The 25,847-nt window shown below is 40.8% G+C and overlaps 1 protein-coding gene across 1 annotated transcript in view; it reads right to left on the bottom strand.

Annotated features, from left to right (window-relative positions):
* CNTNAP5 (contactin associated protein family member 5) overlaps window positions 1–25,847 on the bottom strand; it is a 294,595-nt gene that overhangs the window by 151,188 nt on the left and 117,560 nt on the right. The window contains exons 4-6 of the mRNA XM_074828793.1: window positions 14,872–15,019; window positions 4,094–4,297; window positions 1,371–1,555 (exon numbers count right to left, since the gene is read on the bottom strand). Of these exons, the coding sequence (XP_074684894.1) occupies window positions 1,371–1,555; window positions 4,094–4,297; window positions 14,872–15,019 (537 nt within the window). The remainder of the gene's footprint in view (window positions 1–1,370; window positions 1,556–4,093; window positions 4,298–14,871; window positions 15,020–25,847) is intronic.

Below are 25,847 nucleotides of genomic sequence, written 5' to 3'. Positions count from 1 at the left end.
CAACCTTGTAGCAGGAAGCAAGGAATTTTATTACTTTGAAATTAAGAAAGATCATGACTATCATTTGGCTTTTCTGAACTCCATCTTGAAAGTAGATACAGCTTTGGCCCTTGCTAGTTCAGTCTGAAGCTGTTACAGAATCTCACTGCTCAAATGTGCTGTCCCTACTACATGTGCTCATGATTTGGTACAGCAGTGCCAGGGGACAGGTACCACTCCCTCCACCCTGCTTTGTGAAATGCAAAGAAGGGAATTTCAGCTGAAACATGAGAGGAACAGAGAGCAGGCACCTGCCACTGCCGAGCTGTCTGCTTTTGTCTCTTGGGTGTGCTGGGAATTGATCCTTTTCAGAGAAATGAATTGGAAGTGCAGAGGGGAAACTTGTGGTCTCTTAAGCAATGCCAGCTCAATGCATGCAGACAGGGTGATGGCTCTGACTGTGCAAGCATGACCCTGTGCCTTGTGGGCTAGCAAGGCTTGGTAGACAAGCGCGTGGGGATAAAAATGAACATGGGTAATTTGTACTCAGGTGTGCGTTGGTGGGGGGAACAGATGAGGAACTGCCTTGCATATAGATATGATGATATAAAAAGTTTTAAAGGTATTTTTTACTGACTATCAGTCACAAGCACTGAACTGCTGGAGTGATATAAACTGCACTCTGCCACGCCTTGGGCTCATCACAGGGGAGCACACCAGCCTCAGATTTTATGGGCAGTCAGGATGTTTCCTCTGCTCAGTCCTCCTTTAGCTGAGCTGCTCTGGCTCCCTAGACCAGGATGCTCTGCATCACAAGCCCAGATATGAAGGGATCTGGGTCAGAGTTAGTTGTCTTAACAGTTGTGCTCAGGGTCTTCCATTCCTACTGGGAAGACAATGGTCTTTACCTGCTCATCTCTATGTGGAGAGCTATAATCTGAGCAACTGGAGTCACAGCTCAAGCTGGTATCCCCATGGTCATGTCAATCAGATGCAGGGATGGCATGCAAAAATCCCATTAAAATCACATTGGACATGATGACACAGCACCTCTCCATACAGATAAGTGCAGTTGCCCCCTGAATATTTGACTAGAACCCAGACTATATCTTTTAGTTTAGCTCAAAGTCTGCCATACTTTGAAGTGTAAGCATAATCCATTGCATATTTGCCCAGAGACTGGCCATTTTCTGAGACTGTTGTACATAGAGTTGCACTGACATAGCCTATGTCTGTTAACTATGAAAGAAGCTCTCTGGAAAGAAAATATTAAATAAAGAAAAGATCTTTGCTGGAAAGAAACAGCTCATAGGGTGGTTGCTTTTCATCACATTCATTTTATATCAATTCAGCCTGATCTCCAAGGTTATAACCTAAAGGGCTTCACACACCTCATAATCAATATCCAGGTGATCTGAATCCCCCTTCGTTCGGAAATGCTGGGTGTGCTTGTCCACCGTGAAGTTCACTTGCTTGTTGAAGCGCTCTATGAGAACTGAGTGCCAGTGCTGGTCATCCAGGAGGCTGCCCAGGGTGACGGATGTGTGGCTGTTACTGAAGTGCAGGTTGGAGTCCCCTAGAGGGGCAGAGACAGGCAGAAGACACCAGAGTTACCTCCAGCCCCTTAAGTGAAGCATTGGGACTTAAGGGGAGCACAGAGCAATGCTCCTAGATGCAAACTGGAGCTCTGCTCATCAGAAACAGACCCTTGTCAAAGCTTGCCCTGGATATTTTGGGCCTCTTATTCATATATATATACACGCACATGCACACATACACATAAACCAGGAGGTTTTCCTGATGCTGCACCCACACAACACTGCAGCATGCACAGGGTCGCTGCTCTGCCTGGCCATTGGTTCTACTATGCATTTGAGGCCTGGTGTTTTAAGAGCTCCCTTCAGATTGCACCAAAAGTCTCCTGTCTATTCACATTAACAGACCACTCCTGACACTTCATTTTCAACTACGTGCTTTTTGTCTTTTAACAAGAAAATTGCACCTGTTCATTTTCAGAGAAAAAAAAGCCACAAGTCCGTGAAGCAACATGAACGCGTTTTGTTCAGCTCAAAAAGATTCTTAAACCTGGCCTGGACCTCCAAAAGTTTAGATCAAGAGTCATAAAAATATTTAGGCCCTAACCCTGGTGATTTCAAGCACCCTTGTTTTCCATCTGGTTACATGTCTGAACACTTCTGAGTCTCTCATTGAAAGGGAGTATGTGTCCTTTTTTGTATTCCAGCAGAATGGAGAGAACACGTGCTCCAAAACTGCCAGGCAAGATGCAAGCAGATTCAAGAGCAGGCATCAGAAGCCTTGCCCATGACATATGAATGCACACAGAGGACTTGAAATGGCTAAAATCTGTACATTTGGGGGTACTGCTGAAAGACAAAAACCTCTTATCTCAGACCATGTATTCACAACAGCATCTCCTCTGGAAGAAGTGACATAATATATTCAACGGTACTATATCTTACCCTAGTATGAAACATTTGTAAGAGAAGGACAAATGAATGGAGCCAAAGAATCCCACATTCAGAGACTTTGGATGTAGCTACTTGGTCCAAGTAACATCCAAATATCAAATCAGAAAAATGCTGCATTATCATTTCTACTCTTTGATAAACTAAATAAATAAAAAGAAAGAAAGGGAGGAAGAAAGAAAGAAAATACTAGTTGGAGACTAAGCAATTAATGAGCTTATGAAAAAATTAAATTCAAGAGCTGTGGAAAATTGTTACATTTAAAACAAACATATTTAAGTATGAGGGGAAAAATGCAGAAAAAATTATCTATGAATTCTGTTTTAGTTTGCTCCCACTAGTTTATGATTTCTTTTAAATCCCCAAGTCATAAACAGGGGACTAAGATACTGCACCGTTGCCTGCTTTATCTGCTCTAGACAGACTTCTTAAAATGTCCTGGAATTGCTAATCTGAGATCTGCCCCTGTTAATACTATACATTACTGGATACTACATCTCTCACTTTTTTAAAACCAGCCTTGGCAGTCTAAGCAACATGTACATGAACTGCAAAAGGCTCAGATTACTTTAGTCAACAAAGTTACTAAGATTGAGAATGGCAGTGAAAACCTTAGACCTTAATTCCCTCCTCTCCTTGCCCATTCCCTCATGGTTAAAGGGTTCAGCTTTCCATCTGGTTGGGCCACTGAGGTTTTCAGACCAAATTCAATACCCAAACAGGGTAAGTGCAGATCCTGTGCTGACCAAAGTACAGCAATGCAGGCATGGAAACTTCTGACCAACTCAAACCCCTCGATATGAGAAACGTGACTCAGCAGGGTCTGCTGAGGCCAGTACCATGGGTCACCCACAGATGAAGCTAATGAAGATTTTGCCACAAGGCTGGGAGAGAGGGTATGATTACTCCTACTACAGTAGCTCCTGCTATTATCAAAGTGCTTTAGTGAATTCACCAGGAAAACGCAAGCATCCTTCTACAGCAAGAAATTAAGCCAGCCTTTAATCTGTCCCAACATGATCATACAGTGATGGTCTTCCAGATATTTACAGTTTTCATCTGAAACCATCTCCAGAAGCAAAGCAATACCAGTGTGCACAACGTTTTCACCAGAATGTTTTAATTTAAATTCTGTATTCTCAGCTCAGTTCCAATCACAGAAAGGAAAAAAATAAGACACAAACCAAAAATAAACCTTTGCACCCCAAACCAAACTTTCTGGGAATGCTATTCTTAAAAATTAATAACAATAAAAATAAAAAAGGAGGAAGGGAAAAAACAAAACTTTTATTTAAATCACTGCTTGAAAGCATCATCAGGCAAAGGTCAAAACTTCAAAAGTAATCATTGAGCATCTCAGCCTCGGTTGGCACTAGTTAGAAGAACCAGGGTCTCTTCTTGGTTCAGCTATCATGTCCTGCATGACATAAGTCTATCCTCTTTTGCTTCCCCTCCCACCTTCTCTGACCAGCATTTAAGCTGTGAGCTGTCTGAGACACACAGCATGTTTTGTTGATCTCAGCTGGAGTTTCTAGATACTGCCTAATACAAACAGTTGATTTATAAAAGCAAACCAAGACAATCCTTATAACAGTAATATGTGACCCAATAAACCTAATTACCCTTACCCAGGTTGATGTGCAAGGAAAGCTTCCCTTTCTGCAGTTCCAAGGTAACGTAGTCTCCACGCTGTCCTTCTCCATGGAATAAGACTCCATCACCCTGCATGCTTTTGAACTTCAAGGAAACCACATCTTTGAATGTGCTCATCAGCTTCTGATTGAACCTGTAGAGGAGTGAACTTCTGCCATCGAAGTCTGCAATATCTGACTCTGGGAGAAAGAAGATGGCAAAATGAAGAGGAGGGGCAGCATCAGGAGAGGGACGGTATTTTTTCAAGATCTTTCCAAATATCACTTGAAGCCAGGCATTCTCAAAGCATACAATCCACAGGACATACATGGCATCTGGCCAACCACATTTCACTCATTTCCAATCCTCTCCCTCTGTCTGGGGAAAGGGAAGACTAGGATGAAACCAGAACTTCTCTGCACTTCTCCTCTCTCATGCGAGACTGCTTTCTCACTCAACTTTTCAAAACAGAACAGTTGACTTCCACCATATTCAGATCTCCAGAACAGGCCTCAGCATGTTTACTGTATGTCTCAAACACACCCAGGATGTTACTCATCGCTTTGAATACTTCAGTTCTCCTTCCACTTTTTGTAGCTTCACAAGCATCTGTTGAGCAGCTTCTGCGTGTCAGCCATGCCTGCATCCACCTTTGCATGCAAGTAAGCATCATCTTAGTTTCTGAGGGTTGGCTGCTTGTTTGTGATGGGCATTTATCAACCATGTTTCTGCATGCAAATTGACTAGGCTGGCAGGAATACTCAAATATCAATTCAAAAAGCTTTTGAAGGGATTTCATGGGAACTGGGCATCTAAACTGATTATACACCTTTGAAAATCCTATTAAAAAACACATTTTCCTCTTCAGCCAGCCTCTAAAACCCAATCACTGTGATGGGAAACAAGCTTCGATTCTTCAATTGCAATTAATATTTCCTTTGGCAGCAGCAGCCTGCAGTACTCTCTTTTTTATATAAAGTGGTATTTTAAGCAAAATTTATTTTTAATAAACTTACTTTTCTAAATATATATATATATACACACATAACCAGAATGTTTCAGGTACCTTTAAATACTTTTAACTAATAGATTGTTTTCAAACGTGTGACTAACATATGTAAATTCAATTCCAATTTCTATCCTGTTTTCTATGCTGTTTCACGTCTTTGTTGGCAACATGGATAGTGGGATTGAGGGCACCCTTAGCAAGTTTGCCGATGACACCAAGCTGAGTGGTGCGGTCGACACGCTGGAGGGAAGGGATGCCAGCCAGAGGGACCTCGACAGGATGAGAGGTGGGCCGAAGCAAACCTCATGAAGTTCAATAAGGCCACGTGCAAGGTCCTGCACATGGGTCGAGGCAATGCCAAGCACAAATACAGGCTGGGTGATGAGGAGTGGATTGAGAGCAGCCCTGCAGAGAAGGACTTGAGGGTATTAGGAGATGGAAAACTGACTACGAGCCAGCAATGTGCACTCGCAGCCCAGAAGGACAACCGTGTCCCAGGCTGCATCAAGAGAAGAGTGGCCAGCAGGTTGAGGGAGGGGATTCTCTCCCTCTACTCTGCTCTCATTAGACCCCACCTGGAGTACTTTGCCCAGCTCTGGGGCCCCCAGCAGAAGAAGGACATGGACCTGCTGGAGCAAGTCCAGAGGAGGCCACGAAGATGGTCAGGGGACTGGAGCACCTCCCTTATGAGGACAGGCTGAGAGAGTTGGGGTTGTTCAGCCTGGAGAAGAGAAGGCTCCAGGGTGACCTTATAGCGACCTTCCAGTACTTAAAGGGGGCTACAGGAAAGATGGGGAGGGACTTTTTATCAGGGAGTGTAGTTATGAAAGACAACTTCTAACTCCCTGAAACAGGGCCTGAGACAAACAGGCCTGTGAGAAACAAGGACTGAGAAAAACAGCCTGAGAAAAAGATAAGGCATGGGGCAGGGGGGAGAAGGCCCAACGAGCTGAGGAATGTCTCTAACATGCACAAGTAACAAAACTATAGTCATGGGGTTGATAGTGTGGATTTTGGAGCTGATAAGCCTGCCTGGATAGCACAGGATGCAGCTGGAGGAAGGAGCCCTGTGAAGACAAGATGGTTCTGCTCTGGTGCATCTTGTAAAGTTTCAAGGGCCATCTGTCCAGTGAATGACCTTTGCTTCATTATCCACAAAATGCATATTAAAGTTGACACCCCTGCATATGCTAATGAAGATTAACAAAATCAGGCTAGTTACATCATCCCATGAAGCACCTTATCCCTCCCCATACATGTGATATACAGATAGGTAGGTTGACCTAGGGGAGGGACCCAAGGAAAGTGTGTATAAATTGAGGGGGGGGGCGAGGAGTGAAAGAAAAGGAACGAAGTGAAGCAAAGCAAAGTGAAGTGAAGATGGATGCACCTTGAACCCTCATTGGCAGGACCAACACAAGAACCCAGACCGGTGATCTCTTATTTCTACATCTCTCTCTCTCTCTCTTATTCTCTTTTTTCCCCCTTTTGCCTTATCATCATTAGGTAATGCAAGGCATATTATATTGCTTGCCATAACTCGTTATATACTTAGTCAATTATCATTTACCCAATTAGTACATTGTGGGAAATTAATAAATGTCTGGACTTTACATTGTGGGAAATTAATAAATGTCTGGACTTTGAGACTAGTCTCACCGTTGTCTGCTCCATTGGGGACTTACAAATCTAAGTCACTTGTCTCCCTTGTTTGAGCAGGACGTGACAGTAGTGATAGGACAAGGGATAACAGTTGTGAACTGAAAGAGAGTAGATTTAGATTAGATATAAGGAAGAAATACTTTACTGTGAGGCTGGTGAGACACTGGAACAGGTTGCCCAGAGAAGCTGCGGCTGCCCCCCTCCCTGGAAGTGTCCAAGACCAGGCTGGATGGGGCTTTGAGCAACCTGGTCTAGTGGAAGGTGTCCCTGCCCATGGCAGGGGGGTTGGAACTAGATGATCTTTAAGGTCCCTTCCAACCCAAACCATGCTATGATTCTATGATCCAAATGCAATTTGGCACAAATTATGGATAAAATATACACTTGTAAATAATAAATCTGTCAATTGCTATTTCCTGTTGTTAAGAAAAATATTAACAATTAAGAACACCAGATGATGAAGAATCTGAACAAGGGTTTACTAAGCTGTGTAACTACTGGGATATATGTGAATAAAGACAAAGAATACCTTCAGAGTAACCAAGAAGAAAGAGCACAGACCATCTTTGTTTGCAAACCACATGTTTTAATGACAATCCAAGGCTATCAGCTTTCCATTTTCTTTTGAAAAATAACTGAAAGGTCCATAAGAAAAAAACAATCAAGTCTTCCAGGTCAGCATCTGCAGTGTTATTAAAGTTGCTGATTTAAGTCACCTAAACTCCCTTGAGAGTTCTTCTATCTTTTTGAGCATTAATGGTAGATTCATTTGCTCCTCTTTGAAAACAGAAATAACAGGGATTTTTTTTTCCCCCTCTTTTTCATTTTTGGACCAAGATTTAAAGAGGTTTACAATTAAAAAATATTATAAGCTTAGAAAATAAAAGACCCGTTGATGATTTGTTACCATGGAAACTACCATCGATAATTTCTGCATATCAGTATGACAGTTTGTACAGAAGTTTGTGGCACATTTACAAACTTGCAGAGAGCCCAAAATTTAAATTTGATGTGAAATTCCGTCATGCAAAAAAAGATTCCATTCAAAATCTGAAGGCAACTGATTATTTCTTATGAGAATAACACTACAAAGAAATTCAACCCTGGGAAAAATTCACTCCAGAATAAACTAAAATCAACTTCTTATCTGTGATGTCAGAATTATAACATGCTGTTTAGCATCATACATGGAAAAGCTGCTAGTATAGGAAGCATTATGACTACAAAAGTATTCACGCCACCTGCTTTTACTGTTTTTTATTTCTTAATTAGTTGTTCAGAAACAGCTCCTTCAGAATTGCTGATTTCTCTCTATTGACACCTTGACTGCCAGTTTCTGTAAAGGGAATTAAATTCATACTTTAGTTCTTATGAATTTCCCCTAGCTAAATTAAATACTTCAATTTGTTTAAAGTAAATTGCAAGTGTATCATAAAAATGGTTTCATTTTAACACAGGCAGGAATTAGGAAATAGCTTATAAAGAACTTACTGTCTTTGATTTCCAGTGCATTTTGCAGTTAAAGTTGATTTTCTGCCCAGCTCTCAAAAACAAAGATACTGTAAGAGAGCACTGATTCAATGTTGCCATAATAGCAGCCTGTTTTTTCTTCTTCTTCTTAAGATCTAAACTCAAGTTCACACTTCAGTCCTTGTTCTTAACTCTCCACTAAGCTACAGCATAACACACAATTTCTTGAAGAGCTCTACTACTGACATTTACGGAGTATAACACAAAGGAAAATTTGTTTCTGAGAAGTTCACTAATTATCGGTTGTGAGTCCACTGGCCAATGAACAGCCCTGAACAAAATGGGAATATGTCAAATAAATGCTAAGACTGGCAGCCAAAAGTCATTAGTGGCAGTTTGCATGACAACAAATCATTGGCTTCTTGTTAAAAATTGAAAGATACAGCACAATTTACCAGATAACCTGCTTGTTTGCTTAGTGTTTATTTAGTCCATGTATGTCCATAATCTACTTGCAGCAAGAGAACAAGGATCAGAAATGTTATAAGTCTCAGAAAACCTGTAGGAATAACAAACTAAAACACAACATGTGGTTTGATTCCGCACTTCCTGCTGGTTTACTTATTCTCCCTGAAGACAGACTTAACTCAGTCTGGGTACTTTTCTATACTGTCCTCATCAACAAGGCTACAAAACTCAAAAGTGAGATCAGGCAAAATATGCTTCCTTCATGTTATTCTCCACTGACCAACAATTCAAACAGATGCATCTGCTGTAAATACATACAAAATCACAGAATTATTTAGGTTGGAAAAGACCTTTAATATCATCATGTCCAACCATAAACCTAATACTGCCAAGTCACCACTAAGCCATGTCCCTAAGTGCCACATCTACACGTTTTTTAAATACTTCCATGGATGGTGACTCAACCACTTCCCTGGGCAGTTTGTTCCAATGCTTGACAACCCTTTCAGTGAAGAAATTTTTCCTAATGTCCAAGCTAAATCTCCCCTGGCACAACTTGAGGCCATTTCCTCTTGTCCTATCCCTTGTTACTTGGGAGAAGAGACTGACACCCACCTTGCTACAACCTCCTTTCAGGTAGTTGTAGAGAGTGATAAGGTGTCCCCTGAGCCTCCTTTTCTCCAGACTAAACAATCCCAGTTCCCTCAGCCACTTCTCAAAACTTGTGCTCTAGACCCTTCACCAGCTTCCTTGCACTTCCCTGGACATGCTCCAGCACCTCAATGTCTTTTGTGTGGTGAGGGGCCCAAAACTGAACACAGTGTGGTCTCACCAGTGCTGAGTACAGGGGGCAGGAGTATCTATGTACTCCTGCTCACAGGTGAAGAAGTTCCCATAAAATAGGAATCATTCATCAAACTTTTATGAAATTCAGTAGAGGTTCTGGCTCCAGGGGTGCCAGTTACGTCATTGCATTTGAATGTTCTTTCCCAACATAGATCCAAACATTAAAGTCACTTGGGGGTGGGTGTAAACACAGGCAGATAGTTGAAGGTGGATTACCAGGTTAATTCAGCTTTTTTTTTTTTTTTTTAAAGGGAGCATGTGACCACAGAGCTCAACCTCTGGGACCAGCTATTCTGAGAGGACCCAGGCTAGGAGAGATGTGAGAGCATGGAGTTTACTTGTGCAGTGATCTGCTCCTGACAGCAGAGAAGATATACATTCATACTTACAAAGACAGTCTTCCTAGTGATGATGGAAAAAGTAAACACTTGCTTGGCAAAGTTATTCCAAAATATCCTCTAGGAACAGTTGCAATTTGAGACAGAAACTTTTGGTCTTGTATTTGCATCAATGAACAGAAGCTTTAACTCCCTGCAGGAAGGAGGAGGACCGTTCCTGGTCTGAACAGATATGTCTCCTGGCCAGTCATGACTTACTGGTTTGAGTTAGTCTAAAACAATCTGGCTTCGCTCTTCATACCCCTCTCAGACATGCAATCCAAGGGATGAATGTGGATGAGCACTTCAGAGGTGACTGTTCTGCTATGCAGCTTTATCCCTATCACAAATCTATGTCTGCAGCTTGGTAAGCAATCATTTCAGTATTTATCTTATGCAGCTGGTTACAAACACCACTGGTCAATGACCATCAGACTTTAAAGTGGTGCTCTACAATGCATTCTTTTCTGTCTCATAGGAAGACAAAGGAGAGGATGAAAGAAGGTGGGGAAAAGAGGAAAAAAAAAAAAGATAAAAAGATCCAGTAAAAATATCGTTTAATCAAAAAAGCACAATATCAGATCATATTCCCTGAAGCAATGACAGCAAAGGATGAGAAATCAGAGTCCTGAACTGTGAATGAAGAACTCTGCTCTCAAAAGCAGAAGATAACCTGTCTCACACCTTATCATTGTTTCTACTGTGGTTTCCCAGCCTGTTAACTGCACATACACCTGATTCTGCTGATGCATTTTGGGCTGTTAACCAGTTATAGAATATGATCAGCATCTTCAATGCAGCTATAAATCTTATCCTATAAAAGAAATTGTGTCAGCAGATTTTTTTCCTGCGCTAAGCTAACAAGACTTTTCCCAACTATAAAGATATACCCATTCCCCCCTTACCGCCCCCAACATCAAAAGCAATTGGTTTGCCATTTGTCTGAACACCTCCTCTGCTGCAGCTCTGGTTATCTGTTACAATCTCACTGCTTCTAGAGCCACTGCTGCAAAGGGACATTAAGAGCTTACACATACCTCTGCATGGAAATTTCCATTTAACTCATCATAAAATCTTTTCTGAACAGGAAACAACAACATATGTTTTCAGATCAAGATCATCTCCTTCCTATTTCTGTACCTATTTTGAGCATGTAAAATGGAATCTTTACAGGAATTTCAAATAATTAATTTTCATTTATATATATACTTTCTGTGTAAGAAAGTAAACAATTAGCATGTGTCATCTGTGAATTCCAGGTGATTCGATGCCCTTGGGAGTGCTTTGTTGCATAGGAACTTCGATCTGTATGGGACAGGGTCAAGCAAACTCATGTGTCTGAAACAGCTTTACTATTAAAAACATGTTTTTATGTTCCAAAGAAACAATGTCAACTGGCAGCCAATTAGAGGTTGAAAAGAAAAAAAGGGGAAGGGAGGAAATAAAAAAAAGAAGAGAAAGCTCTCTTGTTTGACAGAGAAGTTTTGGGAATAAATTCATAGTAGCAAATTACTTCTAGTAGGATCAATAAAAACCAGTGAGTGCCATTTATCAGCACAGTGAAATCACACGTTAAGTTAGTCACTGGCATCCACTGCACGTAGCAGTTAATCTCTAATATGGTTCTTCGGTATTTTTTGTTACTGTGTCCTGGCAGAGTGTCTGGTGACCTACAAGACCTGATGCCTTCTGCTTGCCACCTACTAAACTGTCAGCATTGAAAGCTGCATTTACCAAAAGGTAGCACAAGGTTGTGTTTCTGGGACCTCTTCAGCAGAGTATGTTGCACAGGACAGTCATACTTCAAAAATGAGAAATCAGAGCCTTGCGCTAACACAAGGGTGTAACATTCACCTAACTTTGCCATCAAAAAAATGCTTAAGCAACAGTGAAACCACAAATCTCTCCTGCAGCTGTTATCTTCTGCTCAAATATTCAAGGTTATAAAGGCGCTGATGTGAGCGGAGACCGTTCGAGGAACCACTGGCTATTTTGCATGCCCTGGTGTATCACAGCAAGGTGCTCAGCTGCATGTTTGGCACTAGTCCCAGGGTTTTAACAGATGTGCAGCAGCACATGAAATTCAGATGGCCTAAGCTGCCAGTGTCCCCAGACTTTTGTTTCAGCCAACCAGTGAATGCTGCTACTCACACAAAAAGGATCTCCAGCTTGTCTGTAAATGAAAACTGTACTTCTACAGCTTTCTGCCCCAGATATCAATATAAAGTAACTGTTTTCAGATCAGGTGCTGTGCTTCTGGGGCAACATTTGCCTGAAAGGTGGAATGGACAGTCAGCGGTCCAGCATCATCTGAATTTCAGTCTGCTTCTACAAGTAGGCTAAAAGCTAGAAATGACCCCACAGTCACACATGTGCATTTGGGCAGGCTTTGGTTCATATGAGTTTCCCATGCACATGTTCTGTTTTTGTCTTATACTTCAGGACTGGATCCAAAGCTAAAATGCCAGTGGAAATCCTTTCTTCAACTTCAGTGGACTTAAGATCAAATACTGCAGGTTTGCTTATCTGTAGAAGCCTTTAAGCCATTCCAACAGCTTAAAGATGATGGGGCATAACTGGAAATTAGGGTCTTACAGATTAATTTATATCAGTTGAAACCTTTGATACAGGTAGGTGACTATAACACTGTTTCTACTCCCAGGCTCCCATCCCTTCTTTCATATACAGAGAGACACTTGCATGAAGGGTCATCTCAGAGATGGTGCACACTTGGGACATTTGCTCTTCTTCTAGCTCCATTTCCTTCCTGGCTTGTCCAATAGCTTGTTTCTAGTGATATTTTTTTTTTTTTTTGTCATTTTTTAAAACTCTTTTCAAATTATTAATATATTACTTCTGCCAGAATTGAACATGGTGGATGATTCTGTATGCCGTCAAACATTACAAAATGCAGTTATGTAGGTGTATACCAGGATCTGATGCAGATATTCTGTCAGTATAACAGTAAAGATGACATTTTATAAATGATCAAACGTATTTTGTACAGTGCTGGAGTGCCTGGGTTAGGAATAGCCAAGACTGTGAAACTATATAAGCAAAACTTGTAGACAGGTATTGTTTGGCATATACAATTTGCCAGAGAGAAATTTGAATGGCACATTTATATAAACAGAATGAATATTTCAACACTCTGCAAAACTTTTATGAACCCCGTTATTTCTTTTCTGGCTTGCTTCAATCTCAGACCTTAATTCTGCACAAGCATTTTTATTTCCTGTATCCGCAGGGTACCGGACAAAGATGAAGAGTTAGATGATATCAGTGTAACTAAACAGCCTTCAAGTGACTTTGAAGTCTTCACATCATAGAAGATACAACCACAATATGACATGAAAGTAGTTCCCATGTAGTGTTGTACATGGAGTAGCACCCAAACACACTCAGCTACAGAAGTTTCAACCTTCAGTTCGAGTTCTATTTGTTGCACGTCTGTTTGAACTATACTCTTTACTGCACAGGTTTGGTCATCATTAACAGAATAAAGCTCTTTGAAAAGAGATGAGATAAATGCTTTGGAATGATGTCATCAAGGGCCGTTGGTTTTGATTTATAGGTTTCAGTTTCCATGTTCACTGGTAGGGCTAAAAGTGGTCTCTTATCCTAGTGACTATCCATCCAGACCAGGCTCTTGCGGATCTGTACTTACTCGCAGTGCCTGAGCATCAAAGTAGGTGGAAAAGCAGCATTTAAAAAAAGCTGAATGGATCTTTTAGATCTACACATAGATCTACACACAGACCACAACAAGGATCTTTGTGTGAAACCATGTGAAGCAGTCTTAAGACCCAAGTGTAGTGATGAGTCCTGGAGTTGTGTCTCTGTTCAATGGGATCACATGAATCAAAAGGTTTAAGACACTTTGCTCTTTGATTCTGCTCAAATGAATTTAAGAAGTCTCCCAAATAGAGGGGTTTCCACTTTTTTACCTTACAACCCCTTTTCTGCACCCAGCAGGAGCAGATTAAGATGGAATCTAAATGGGGAGATGTACAAGTACAGTAGTGTCACATGATGGTGACTTGTGCCACACCACATTGAATTTACTGGTAAAATGCTGTTAATCCCCTGAAATCTTCCAAGGAAAATCTCACCTGTCTCCAGTTGTATCTCAAGTCATACTTGACCATTTCAGAAATAAACCCACAGCCACATGAGAAACATAGCGGGCTTGTGTTTCCTCATTTGTGGACTTGTTTTTGTTTTGTGTATGGGAGCAATACTGCTCTGTTTTCTTTACATTTGCATTCTTCCAGGCTGATAGGTCATATACCTGTAGCAGTACACCAAGATAACTATGGGGCTGAAATGCCTTAAGGCAACAAATGTTTATAAGCTTCTCCAAAGCTCATGTGACAAAGCGCTGCAGACCGTGTCTTAGAGGCTCATCACCACGTGTTATGAAGAAGAGCACTAAAGTAAACACCCATGCAAAAACATTTAAAGCAGCAGATGAGTTCTCTGCTCTCTGGAACTATAAAGTCATCACCCTCAAATAGAAATACTAGCTGAACAATCTGCAGCACTTTCCTCAACAACTAGTTAAGTTGCCTTAAAACCAAAAATGAAGTATTTAAGAAAAAAAGTGGTACCTTTCCTAAATAAAGCCCTACAAAAGATCCCAAGTAGCTCTGTGCCCTCCAGCAGGGCAGGAGGTTTTGCAGCATCTGTCAGCCTTGCATTCACAAGAACCAGCAAATTGCTCTGTGGTGAGCTCAGCTCTGAGAAAGCTTCACCAGCTGAGCTAGATGGGCCAGCACATCCCTGAGCAGAGAGGCAAGGACAACTACTGAAAAAACAATGATGGCTATGTATTTCATATTACATTTTAACTCATAAAAGTCATGCTGGACCCATCCCACAGCACTGACAGCATCAACAAAAAGCTCTTTGAGAAAATGTGCGTTAAGATGTAACAACTTACTATAGGAGCAGCCGAAGACCTCAACTCTCAGCCCTATCCGTCCACCAACATTCCACTTTAGAGGGATGAAGCGCAAGAAGCGGGCTTTCATGGAGTGCAGAAATTTGTGGTGAACCACACTGTCAGCGTTGCTGTTCCCTGTGAAAACCTGGAAGGATAGAAAGCCTTGGTGAGACATTTAGCACCAAGAGGTGAATGAAGCACTTTGAATTAAGGCTGGGAACTGCCACCCCTTTTCCCGATTCTCAGTCTCATAAATTACTCAGTATTATTTAAACTTATTCTCAAGTTTTCTTCTAAGTGCTGTGTCTCTTATAGAGGGAAAGGAGGGAGACAGCAGCACACAGAGCACCTCAGCAGAGTCAGGGGACATATACAGGGAGTCACAAAAGCAGGTTGTAGATGAGGATGTTACAGAAGACGCTGGATAATTTCTCCAAACCAAGGATATTCCTGTGCACCACAGTACTCCATCAGCCCCTAACATACCCAGTCCCTTCAGTACAGTGAAGGATGGGGCCCAGTTTAGCCTTTGGTTCATTCAGAGTAGTAGAAAAAGATGGTCACACGGCACTGAGGTTGGCCAGAGCCTAGGAAGATGAACGGGAAAGTGTACATCTGGATACGCCACAGAAAACACAAGCAAGACACAGGAAGAGATGAAAGCCTGAGTCGGTATACAGGAGACTCAACAGTTTGACTGTGTTTGAACCCAGCAGAGTTAAATTATTATTGTTTGCAAGCGTTAACTTTTTTTCTTGCCTATTTGATTAACTGCTTGCAATTGCAAGCCAAATTAACAGCCCTACTTGGAATTATCACTCAACGAGAAGAAATTCTCTCACTGATGAAGAATGACTGCAGGTTTTTCAAAGACAAACCTTAAGACAAGCATACAAGCTCTGATCCCACCTGAAGCTTTTTAAATTCATCTTTACACCCTTATTCTGTAATACTGGGCTAGGAATATCACAGACTTTCTGCTATCTTCAGAACATTTGAGCAACCCAGCTAGGATTTAAATTTGAAGCTAACAGTTCTGTAAAACATGAAAACCAAAGACAGAACTCACAAAAAAAAAATCTCACAGGAAGCCTGTGTTTGTAAGAGGTCTTCCTCAGTATAAAATTTCATCACAAAAAGTTGTACCACTTTTAAACACTTCTGCCATACAAAAGCTAACACCATTCAACTATGCAATATAAATGCAAGCACAAATCAGAATAACCCCAGTAAAGTAGACCTACAATTAATTCTTGATGGCTGAAGGATGAGTTAAAGAGATTGTGGATTTCATCTCAGCTTTGAAATAAAGGACTAATTAACAGCTGTTTAAATTTTTACTTAAATGCAAACATTCCAATTTTTTCCCAAATGTTGTTAAAATGGTGTAAAACTTCAAATTCAGTGTGTTCTTGTTTCACTAAAAGCAGTGTGCTATCATTTTATTAGAACTATATTCAATAAAAAAATCCTTGAACTTTTCTAAGGAACAATACTTTGAAACCATACTATGCTTTTTTTCATTTCACCTTAAAAACTCTAACCTGGAAAAATGCTCTTATATGTAATAAGCCTTATTTTCCATCTAGTCATGAATGAAAAAGACAACATATATCTTCAATTCCTAGAACATGCTTTGCAAGTACATTTCACTGCTGCTATTGCTTGCCTCTGAAGACAAACAATTTTACTGAAACAATGTCTCACAACCCCAGTTACTTCAGTGACATGAAGAACCACCCTTCAAAACATATGATCTGTAAAATTATTTTTATTAGAAGCTTATCAGGCTGAAAAGGGTATATAATTTGGCTATCCTAACTGTCCCCAAAACTTTGCTTATCCTGCATCTCTTATTCTGAACTTCTTATGCACAAGTTCTTGTTTTCTACAAGCCTTATGTGATGGTTAACTAACCTCTCACAAGTTTAGCTATATTATGTAATTTTTTTTTTTTTTTGGACGGAGATTCTTGTTGATCTTAATTCAAAGTTAACCGCATACAGCAGCTCAGGAGCCTTGCCCATCAGATATGTTTTGAGAAATGCCACAAGTAGCACTTCCAGATGTCCTGGGCTTACTCATACTGCTCTCCAGATAGGAGCCAAATTCAAACTTTGGCAAACAGTATTTCAGAGGTTTTTTTACCTTATACTTCAAGTGAAAAAACCTTGTTCTTCTCAGTAATGAAACTGTCAGCAGAGAGTAAGTCTCACAGCCAGAGCTGTGGCAGCACTCACATTATTAAGACACCCATGGATATATGAGATGGACAAAGGGGAGCATCGGTTTCTACTTGTTTGTTTAGTAAGCTCATCCTCTTGGAATCCTGCCATTATGTAAAAATCTCACATTTGAAAAGATAAAAAACGAAAGAAGGAAGAAAGAATAAAAAGAACAGAGGGGCAGCAAAGAGTTTCCAGTCCTCCCAATTGTGAAGACAACCTTAAAATGCAGTGACTAGAAAGCAAGTGAAAGGTGAAAATTAAGAGACAAAAGAAAAAGTACACCTTAATATAGCAATACTGTGAAACAAGGGAAGGGTCTGTATTGTTTATTTTCCCATAATCCTCTCATACACAAGGCTGTCAATACTGCACAGTGCATCACAGGCCCACCAGGTAATCACTTTTTGGTTTATATAAAAAAGAAAATATTCTGGGAGAAAGACCAAGTTGAAAAGCACAGCACCTCTAGAAATATCTCCTTGCAATTACAAAGAAATGGGAATTAGGTGATTTGTGAATATGACTGTGTGCTAAACAGCCCACATATTCCTGCTTGGGAAGGAGGTAGGAACACAGCCCGCGCCGGCACTCAGCAGCATGCTGTGATCAGTGGGGCCTCGCAGCTGCTGGAAAACCATAGAGGCAGTTCTCAGCTACCTGTAATGATGCTAAGGGCAGTCGTGACACCTCTCTTGCAGGGCAAACCTGTAAATACATTTTTTGCAAAGCTTGCGCAAACCGCATAGTCAAGCACAATGCACGCGAGCATCACCACTGCTCTCAAACACTGAGGCAGCCCTCTGCCTCCAGGCACTGCTGCGTACAGCATGTTTCAGGGACTGCCTCTGAAGTCAAAGGCTCTTTGTGGTTTTGCCAGGTGAAACAGACAGCTGTACCCCACTGTCATAGTCATCTGTGCAAGACAGTTTCCTCCACAACACTTCAAGGAACAGCCAGAATTACCCACACCCAGCCTCCAAATCAATTGACTCCAAACCTGATGTGCAACTATGTAAAAACATCCTTCCCATGTTGAAACAGTCATGTCGGTAAAAATAAATCCTTTAGAAGTCCAATACATCCCTTACAGCAGTGTTTCTCAAGCTTCTCTAATAACCAAAGAGCCAGCGAAACTTTGGGGGAAAACAATCCACAGGAAATGCTGTAGCTATCGATCTGCGCCTACGAGATGGTTTTGCATGCAGCTGGCACATCACAGCTTGCTGCTAACTGCGGGGTGTCACTGTGTATGCCTTTAGGATTGCTTTGATTTTCGCTTCCAACTCCCACTGCTATACAGATCACCTTCCAATGTTTTATGGACCACCTGTGGGCTGTAGACCATTGATTGAATAACACCAATTGCCACGGTTGGTCACTTGAAAACTGAGACCCACAGCTGACACAGAAATAATCCATCCATTAAAGAAGATGAAACAAGGATGCAGTACCAGATTTCGTAGCCCTGGATGTTCAAATATTGATTAACAGTGAACATTGGTGAGAATGGCAGAAATATTTTCTCCTGAGAAATGGCCTCTATTACAACTTGTTGTTGATATGGATTAATTCACAGGAACAAAACGACAAACTAGCGAAGAAAACAAAGCACCTGCATGCCATTTCCCATGCAACACAGTTGCTCTGGGGGGGAACACAGCACTGAAATCTGTGGTTTCTTACAAGCCCTATAAACACAACAAACTGATGATTTACCTGGGAAATTCTGCTTCTGGCATTCTATGGGGCTTATAAATCAAAAAGCTCCATTAGCACCAAATACTGTCACCTTCTCGAAGGCAAAAACTTTTCCCTAGTGCTAGCGGGTGTAAGGTTAACAGCTTGCCACAGGCAGGGCTGCCTCTCGGACCCAGCTTGTTTCACGATGCCTGGCTGCGTGGTGCCCTGCTGTGACACAGACCATGGCACCACAGTAATATTTTATGAGGCATTTTTTATGAGCCAGCAAAGGCAGGTCCCACTGGCAAGAAGAGGTGAGGTAAGAACAGCTGCAGTAGTTCAGAGCAGGGTCCAACCAGCCTAGTACTGCCTCTTTGGCAGCGGCTGTCGACACGGAGGAAGGAGTAAGAATGAGACAAGCATATACAATGCTCTTCCCAATGCTCAGCCCACCTGGTTCATGGGTTATACTGAAGTGGAACAAAATAGAACTCCAGTTTAGATGAAAAAGAAAACTTTCAAAAGAAGTTTAAATCTGAAAACCACCATTGTTACCTGGAATTTGGATGTATGACTCCCTCAGGAAAAACAACAGTTCAAATGAATGGGCTGTTTATACAACTCTCCCATTCAGAGGGATCCCAAAAGCTGTTCAAGGGCAGATCAGGAAAATGTCATGCAACCATGGTGAAATTTGACAGTTGTTTAATAACTCTGCAGACACACATTTGTTTCGCTACCTCATATATTAATTCAGATCTATGCCAGATCATACCAGTGAGATCTGATGTGCTAAACTTTATCTAGCACTTTGGCCAAACTCTTAGACAGGTCTCCACCTTTAGACTCACAACTGGAAATTGGATGCAAGAAAAGTGTCTGCTCATGAAAGCCTAATCAATTCAAAAGATAGCATCAGACGCAGGCCTTTATCTCAGTCTTCCCGGCACGCACACTCTGCACAGGAAATGGCAATTTATTTACAGAGCTGCAGAAGGTGGTTCCCATAATGACTCTACTGAATATATTTTGCTCTCCCACTTTGTAAGGCAGGTAATGGGATGCGTTCAAAATGAGTATGCAAGCAGCAACACAGGCACAATCAGCCCTGAATGGTGAGCTGGCAGACCTGAGGTTAACTACCTTCTAGGGAAGACATTTGAAGTAGTATTGAATACCCTCATTTCTGCCAAAGTCACTCTGATGAACTGAGCTGAGGGGGGGGGAAAAAAAAAAAATCAGATTATGAATGGGCAGAGGGCACATAACACAGATGTTAGCAATTTACAACATTTCAACCTTCACTGAAAGAACTACAAGCACAGAAAAGAGCACTCCACCTTCAAATCTCACCCATAATATTGCAGTATGCTGCCTCCAGTGCCTAAAGAAATAAGGATAGAAGCACACTGAATTCAAGCTATCCAGCAGTTTAGTGAAGGAAAAAAAGTGATATAAAAGCAGCTAAGCCTGTCATAAATGCCAAAACTGCAATACTTAGAGTAAAACAATGTCATTCACCCTTTTAAACTTTCTTTCTAGGATGAGAAAGATCATGAACTAGGAGTTAGCACTGTGATACAGAACATGCTTCCTTGTGTATGCATTCCCAGGACCTCCTCAAACATTTGAATGTACATTCACTTTAAAGAAAACATTAATTTCCAACTAAGAAACAACATGAAAATCTGAAACAGGAAGGAGAAAGCATTGTCTAGATTTTCACATTTTCTAGGTTGAAATAAACTTTTACTCAAGGATAGCTTTTACCTTCTCCAGAGGCAACAGCATTTCAGTTCTGCTCAAGTTTGTATTATGTGGAATGCAACTCAGTGGGGTTATTGAGTGTGGGTATTAAATCCAGGGTTTGGGGAGGCCAGTGACTGAAATTATGTTATAATAGGGGTCCTGTGCCTCTGCTTGTATGTGTGGAAAGAGACTGAATGCTACCATGACAAGGACACAACACAGCTACAAATGCACCATATGGAAACTAGGCAGCCTCTGATTTTAATGGGAAGCTACAGGTTGTTTTTCACAGAACAATTATACTGCATCAGTGCCTGCTAGCAACACCTTGGGCTTGGATAGGTTTGTGGTGACTTTTTGTAACAATGAAAATTAAAAAATCCATTTAGTTTCTGCTGTGAAATGAAAGCAACTGTCAGTTCAGGCAATTCCAGAAACTCCTCCCCTCACCTCAGCCTGACCCTAAAACAAAAAACAAAACAAAAAACCAAAAAAACAAAAAAAAACCAAACCAAAACAAAAAAAAACCCAAAAGAAAAAAATGTGGAAGAACAAAATACAACTTCAAAGTCTAAATATTCTTTTTACATTTTACCTTCCCTACATACTGTTCATGTCAACAATGAAAAATGTCCCTTTGCCGATGCAATGGAAAAAGTCCTGCCCAACACATCAAGCCAGAACTGTTAATATCTTGTCATGAAGAAACATAGTGAAATGGCTTTTCTGTCATCTCAATCGCCCTGTGTCCAGACTGGGAGCTGCTAAAAGCTCCACCTCATTTGGAGGGCGTGTTAAGAGCAGCTCTTCAGCACAGGGGTTCATGGCAGGACCTGGCCCTTGGGAGTTGTCCTCTTTCAGCATGTGGCCTTAAAAATCCTTTTGCTACTAGAGACAATGGGGAGAAGGAAAGGATGACAAGGAAGACTGCTTGGCTCCTTAAAGTGATGTAATTTAGATCTTTGTTTTCACCTACTGCGCAGCTTCCTTTGGTACACGGGCAGCAAACCTCTGCATCATGTTTTCTCACTTCTCTTTCTCAACAATCAGGTTACATTTTCCTTCCATTTTCTTTCAACCAATCTCTAAAAATGAAGGACAGATTTTACTTCAAGTACAACAAAGTTGTCTGCTTTGGAGAGTCAATGGGAACCTTTTCCACCAATTTAAGCAGGTTTTATTTAGTCTGAGCCCAAGAGGAAATGGCTGCCAGTCTAGTCCAGGGACTGGAAGCTGGAAGGCAGGATGTGTCCTCTTAGCACATCACTCACCTCTGAGCATCTCTTAGTACTTCATGTCTGTCTTTCCTGTTAACTCTCCATGGTCTTCATGACAAAAGGTAATTGGTCATTTCTGGTTAACAACCTTCTGAGTTGAGTTGCCTGTTTCCAGGCTCATGTTTTCCCTTCCAGGTTGAACACTATGACACTATCTAGTCTAAAGCCTATCCTACCTTCAGAAAGAGAAGCCTGCATTCTGCTTATGTTTCTTTTCTTCTTTCCTAACAGCAGCTACATTCTTCTCTTTGAAACACCCATCCTTGACAAGAACCTCAAAAGCAATATCCCCTGGCACAGTGTCAGAGCTGCTATTAGGGGGGAGCACGGGGAAAAAGAATACAAGAGGCACCTGTCAAAATTATCCTCCTATAACAAACTATCTGAGGAAGTGACAGCTTCCCTTCCCATTCCTCCACCCCCAATTGGAAAAAAAAAAAAAAAAAAAATTGGTCTATACAAAGAGGCAGTCTAACTTCTCTATACAGCAAGAATTAAAATTAATGGCTGCAGTACAGGTTATCAAGCAGGGGTCCTACTGGGAAACATGCATTACATTTGTTACGTATTGAGGGGCTGACTGCTGTGCTTCAGCAATGCAATGTCCACCTGGTTTCCTACGTGTTAGTCACCTCTGAGCTACTGTCAGATCCTGTATGTAGCAGAGTAGTCCAGGGGAAAGAAGATACAATAATGTGGCAGGGTCCATCTACTTAATCATTTCCTTGAATAATCTGCTTAAGTGGGAAGGTTATTTGCCTCTGATCTACTCCATTACACTGAATGCATACCCTTCGCTCTGGTTAGTTACAGGAACAAATACTGTTAATAACAGCATTAGCCTCAGATAGATGACTGTCCAACATAAACCACATCTATATTAAGGATGTTGTTTATTATCCTTGTGCTAACAGTTAGTAGAACAATTCACAGATTATCCAGATTTTTCATCTACCAAAATATTTTGCAAGAGAATGTTTTACATGTTTTTTAAAGACTATCTATTAAGACAATCTATGTAATATTTTGTTTTAGACAGGTCTCTATCAATCCAGAAAACATCAGTTTAATGATGGTAACATTAAAAACATGAAGCTTCTTGGGTCCCCTTCAGGACAATGAAACATTTCTATTTAGACCAAAAAAATTTAAAATATTACAGAACTTTTGAATTCTTTGTGCTTTTTTTTTTCCTTTTCGTTTACTCCTGTTCTGATTTACCCCTAGCACCTGTCAAAATTCTGGTTTTCTATACTGGAATGGACAGTCTGATCTTCAAACAGTCTGAATTAGTGTAAATCTGTTTCCAGAGTCTGCCAGACTTAGCAAAGTCTGAGATATCGTATTCACCAGAGACCATTCCCAATAGGCAGCTTAGGTACAGTGATCTCTTTTGAAGAAAAGAGAGTTTACCAAACGGCTAATATAGGAGCTACAACACTCAACCTCAGAAAACGGTCCCTGTCCCCTTCTATTTACTCCTACAGATGTAGCCCAAGTGTCTTATTCAACCTGTAGTTGGGCAGGCTGCCCTTCTTCTTCCCAGCAATGGTCCAAGCACAATTTCCCTGCCCTACTGAGACACACTTTGAATACAAATGCATACATAGAGTTGCATTTCAGTGATGAAGAATTGATCCCCATCTTTAGTTTTTAGAATCAGCTCTGTCTTTGAAGCACTTGGAGGTGAAGCTGTTATCGCTGTTATTATTATCACTGCTACATAAATTAATAATAATGGAAGCAAGAACCAGCAAAATTAAACACATAAATTACAAGTCTAAGCTAAAAGTCGGCAGCTAATTCCTGTTTCTGCTCAGCCTCCTGCACTTCATCTTAAAGGCAATCCTACATATAGATAGTATTTTAAGCTATATCACTGCAAAGGATAAATATTTCCCCAGTACCTTGACTAGATTAACCTTAGCCAACAGACTGAAACTGCTCTTTCCACCGCCAACATTAATCATAGATTTCAGCTGTTCTTCTGCATAAATCTCATGGAGACCTTCATGTTTTACATTAAATTAGTGGGATTAACAATGCAGCGAATGTGTTTATGTCTGGCAATGTTGGGGAACTCTGGGAACCTTCCCTGTATTTAGCTTCATCAAAGTGCGTTTAAATAGCTAGCGCTGTACACTTGGTATCTCTCTGGTTATAATTTGCCAGACGGATCCAGCAAGATGACACCAGAGGGGTGTTAGTTATTCCATGCAACAGTGACCTTAGATGAATATTGTGCTTCGTTATCTTACGTTATTTCCCTGTTAGGAAGTTTGATGGCATTTTCATTTGGATCAGTAAAGTAATATCCTGTGGAAGAGGATAAATAGGTAGACTTGATTTTCTCCAGTGTTTTATAATGCATTGAAATGCACGTACATACACACATATTTTTTGATATACGCAGCCTTCTGTATTTCTTTTTTCTCCTTTGAATAGGACAAAGCTCACATCCTAGCCAAGATAACAACAGTTAACATCGCAAAAGGTCACTGTAGACTGATCCCACTGTGCTGTTTACCTTACTCAAGATCATCTCTCAGGAGTGTCATCATAAAGTATGCAAATATGAGGTTACAAATAATACTAATAATAGTGATTGTTTCTAAGGTTTGCTATGCTCTACTTACAAAAACACCATGCAATTGCAAATTAGAAAAAAATTTATCTTTTTGCTCATATATTTCTCTAGACTTTTTCAACCATGCCTTGTTAAACTGCAAATTCTCCTGTGTCAATACACTGTGAGTATCAGTATACACCCTGTATTGGTATAAATCATTACTGCACTCTTCAGAGCAGTGAAACCATGCTCATGCACATCAGCCATAGTCTTGGTCTAGTGAGTTGCATAAACTTCTCTCGTACCACAGGAGGGTTAAACCTAACTGACATAAGCTTCCTCCTAGAAAACCATTATTGCAATGTTTGCAGCATCCTACATTTGAGTCTTGTCATTCCACTTTCATATTGGGGTCCATCACTGGACCACATAAAGTAATCTCCAGGACACTAAAGCAACTTAAATAAACCACTTTTCTTCCTCCTGAAAAAGAGTAAGATGAGCTTTTGTAACATCTCTGCGGGCATATATGCAATGTCTTCCAAATGCATGTTGGCCCATTAAGTTTCAACCACACCAAAGCATCCTCAGCAGTAGGCTCTGAAGATCATGATGTTCTCTAAACTACAGCACAAAAAAGGGTAATATTCTGTTAGTGATGCAAGGAGAAGGTGGCCTGGAATTCTGATTCTGAAGTGTAAATTTTGTTTGCATATGCAAAAGGCCTGTAACTGTTGTTATGGTAGGACATTAAGCGAAATCATGATACATTTGGGAGGCTCAAGATCACAGTAGGCCATAAATAAAAAGTGCTTCATAACTTTTATTTTGGAAATGGTAAGAGGATGGGAATTGCTCAGTGAGTTGGAAGTGTCAGGACTTGTAAAAAACATATTTGAAAATGAGCATGATCACCATGTTGCTGAACATAAGCGAAGGAATGTGAAAATTGTTTCTTGCAACAAGAGGAGTTTCTATGCAACAGAGGTTTCTGTAAATATGTAAACCAGGTTGCATTATTCTGGACTGTCCTTAGGACCTTCGATAAGAGCAGAGTTCTTGTCCCTTCCCCAAGGAGAATGATCTTAGAGAACCTTTGTCTTCTCATCCTCTAACAGTAAGATATGCAATGCTGATTTACACAAAAAGGTCACCAGTTTTAAGCAGTTGTAATGGATTGCCCACAGGAAGGCAAACAAAGACTGATAATTGTCATCCTCTGCTGTACACCTCCATTCAAGAAAGGAACATCAAAGACGAGGTGTGGAAATATTCCTAAGCCTTGCACTCTGTGGCACTAGGTTCGGGAACCTCACACACCATTTTAGAGATGGAAGAATATTAAGAAAATTAGTTTATTTCTGTATGGACCTGCAGCCCAAAATGTACCTTAATGGATACTTTCAAAGGTATCAAATCAGCTTAGGTGAAGGGAAAAGGTTTAAGTGAAGTGAAAAGTAGAATTATGTT

Source organism: Strix aluco, chromosome 6 (genome assembly GCF_031877795.1).
Source record: "Strix aluco isolate bStrAlu1 chromosome 6, bStrAlu1.hap1, whole genome shotgun sequence".
NCBI lineage: Eukaryota > Metazoa > Chordata > Aves > Strigiformes > Strigidae > Strix > Strix aluco.
Note: the sequence above shows the minus strand (reverse complement) of the source record. Positions and strands in the feature narration are given on the sequence as shown.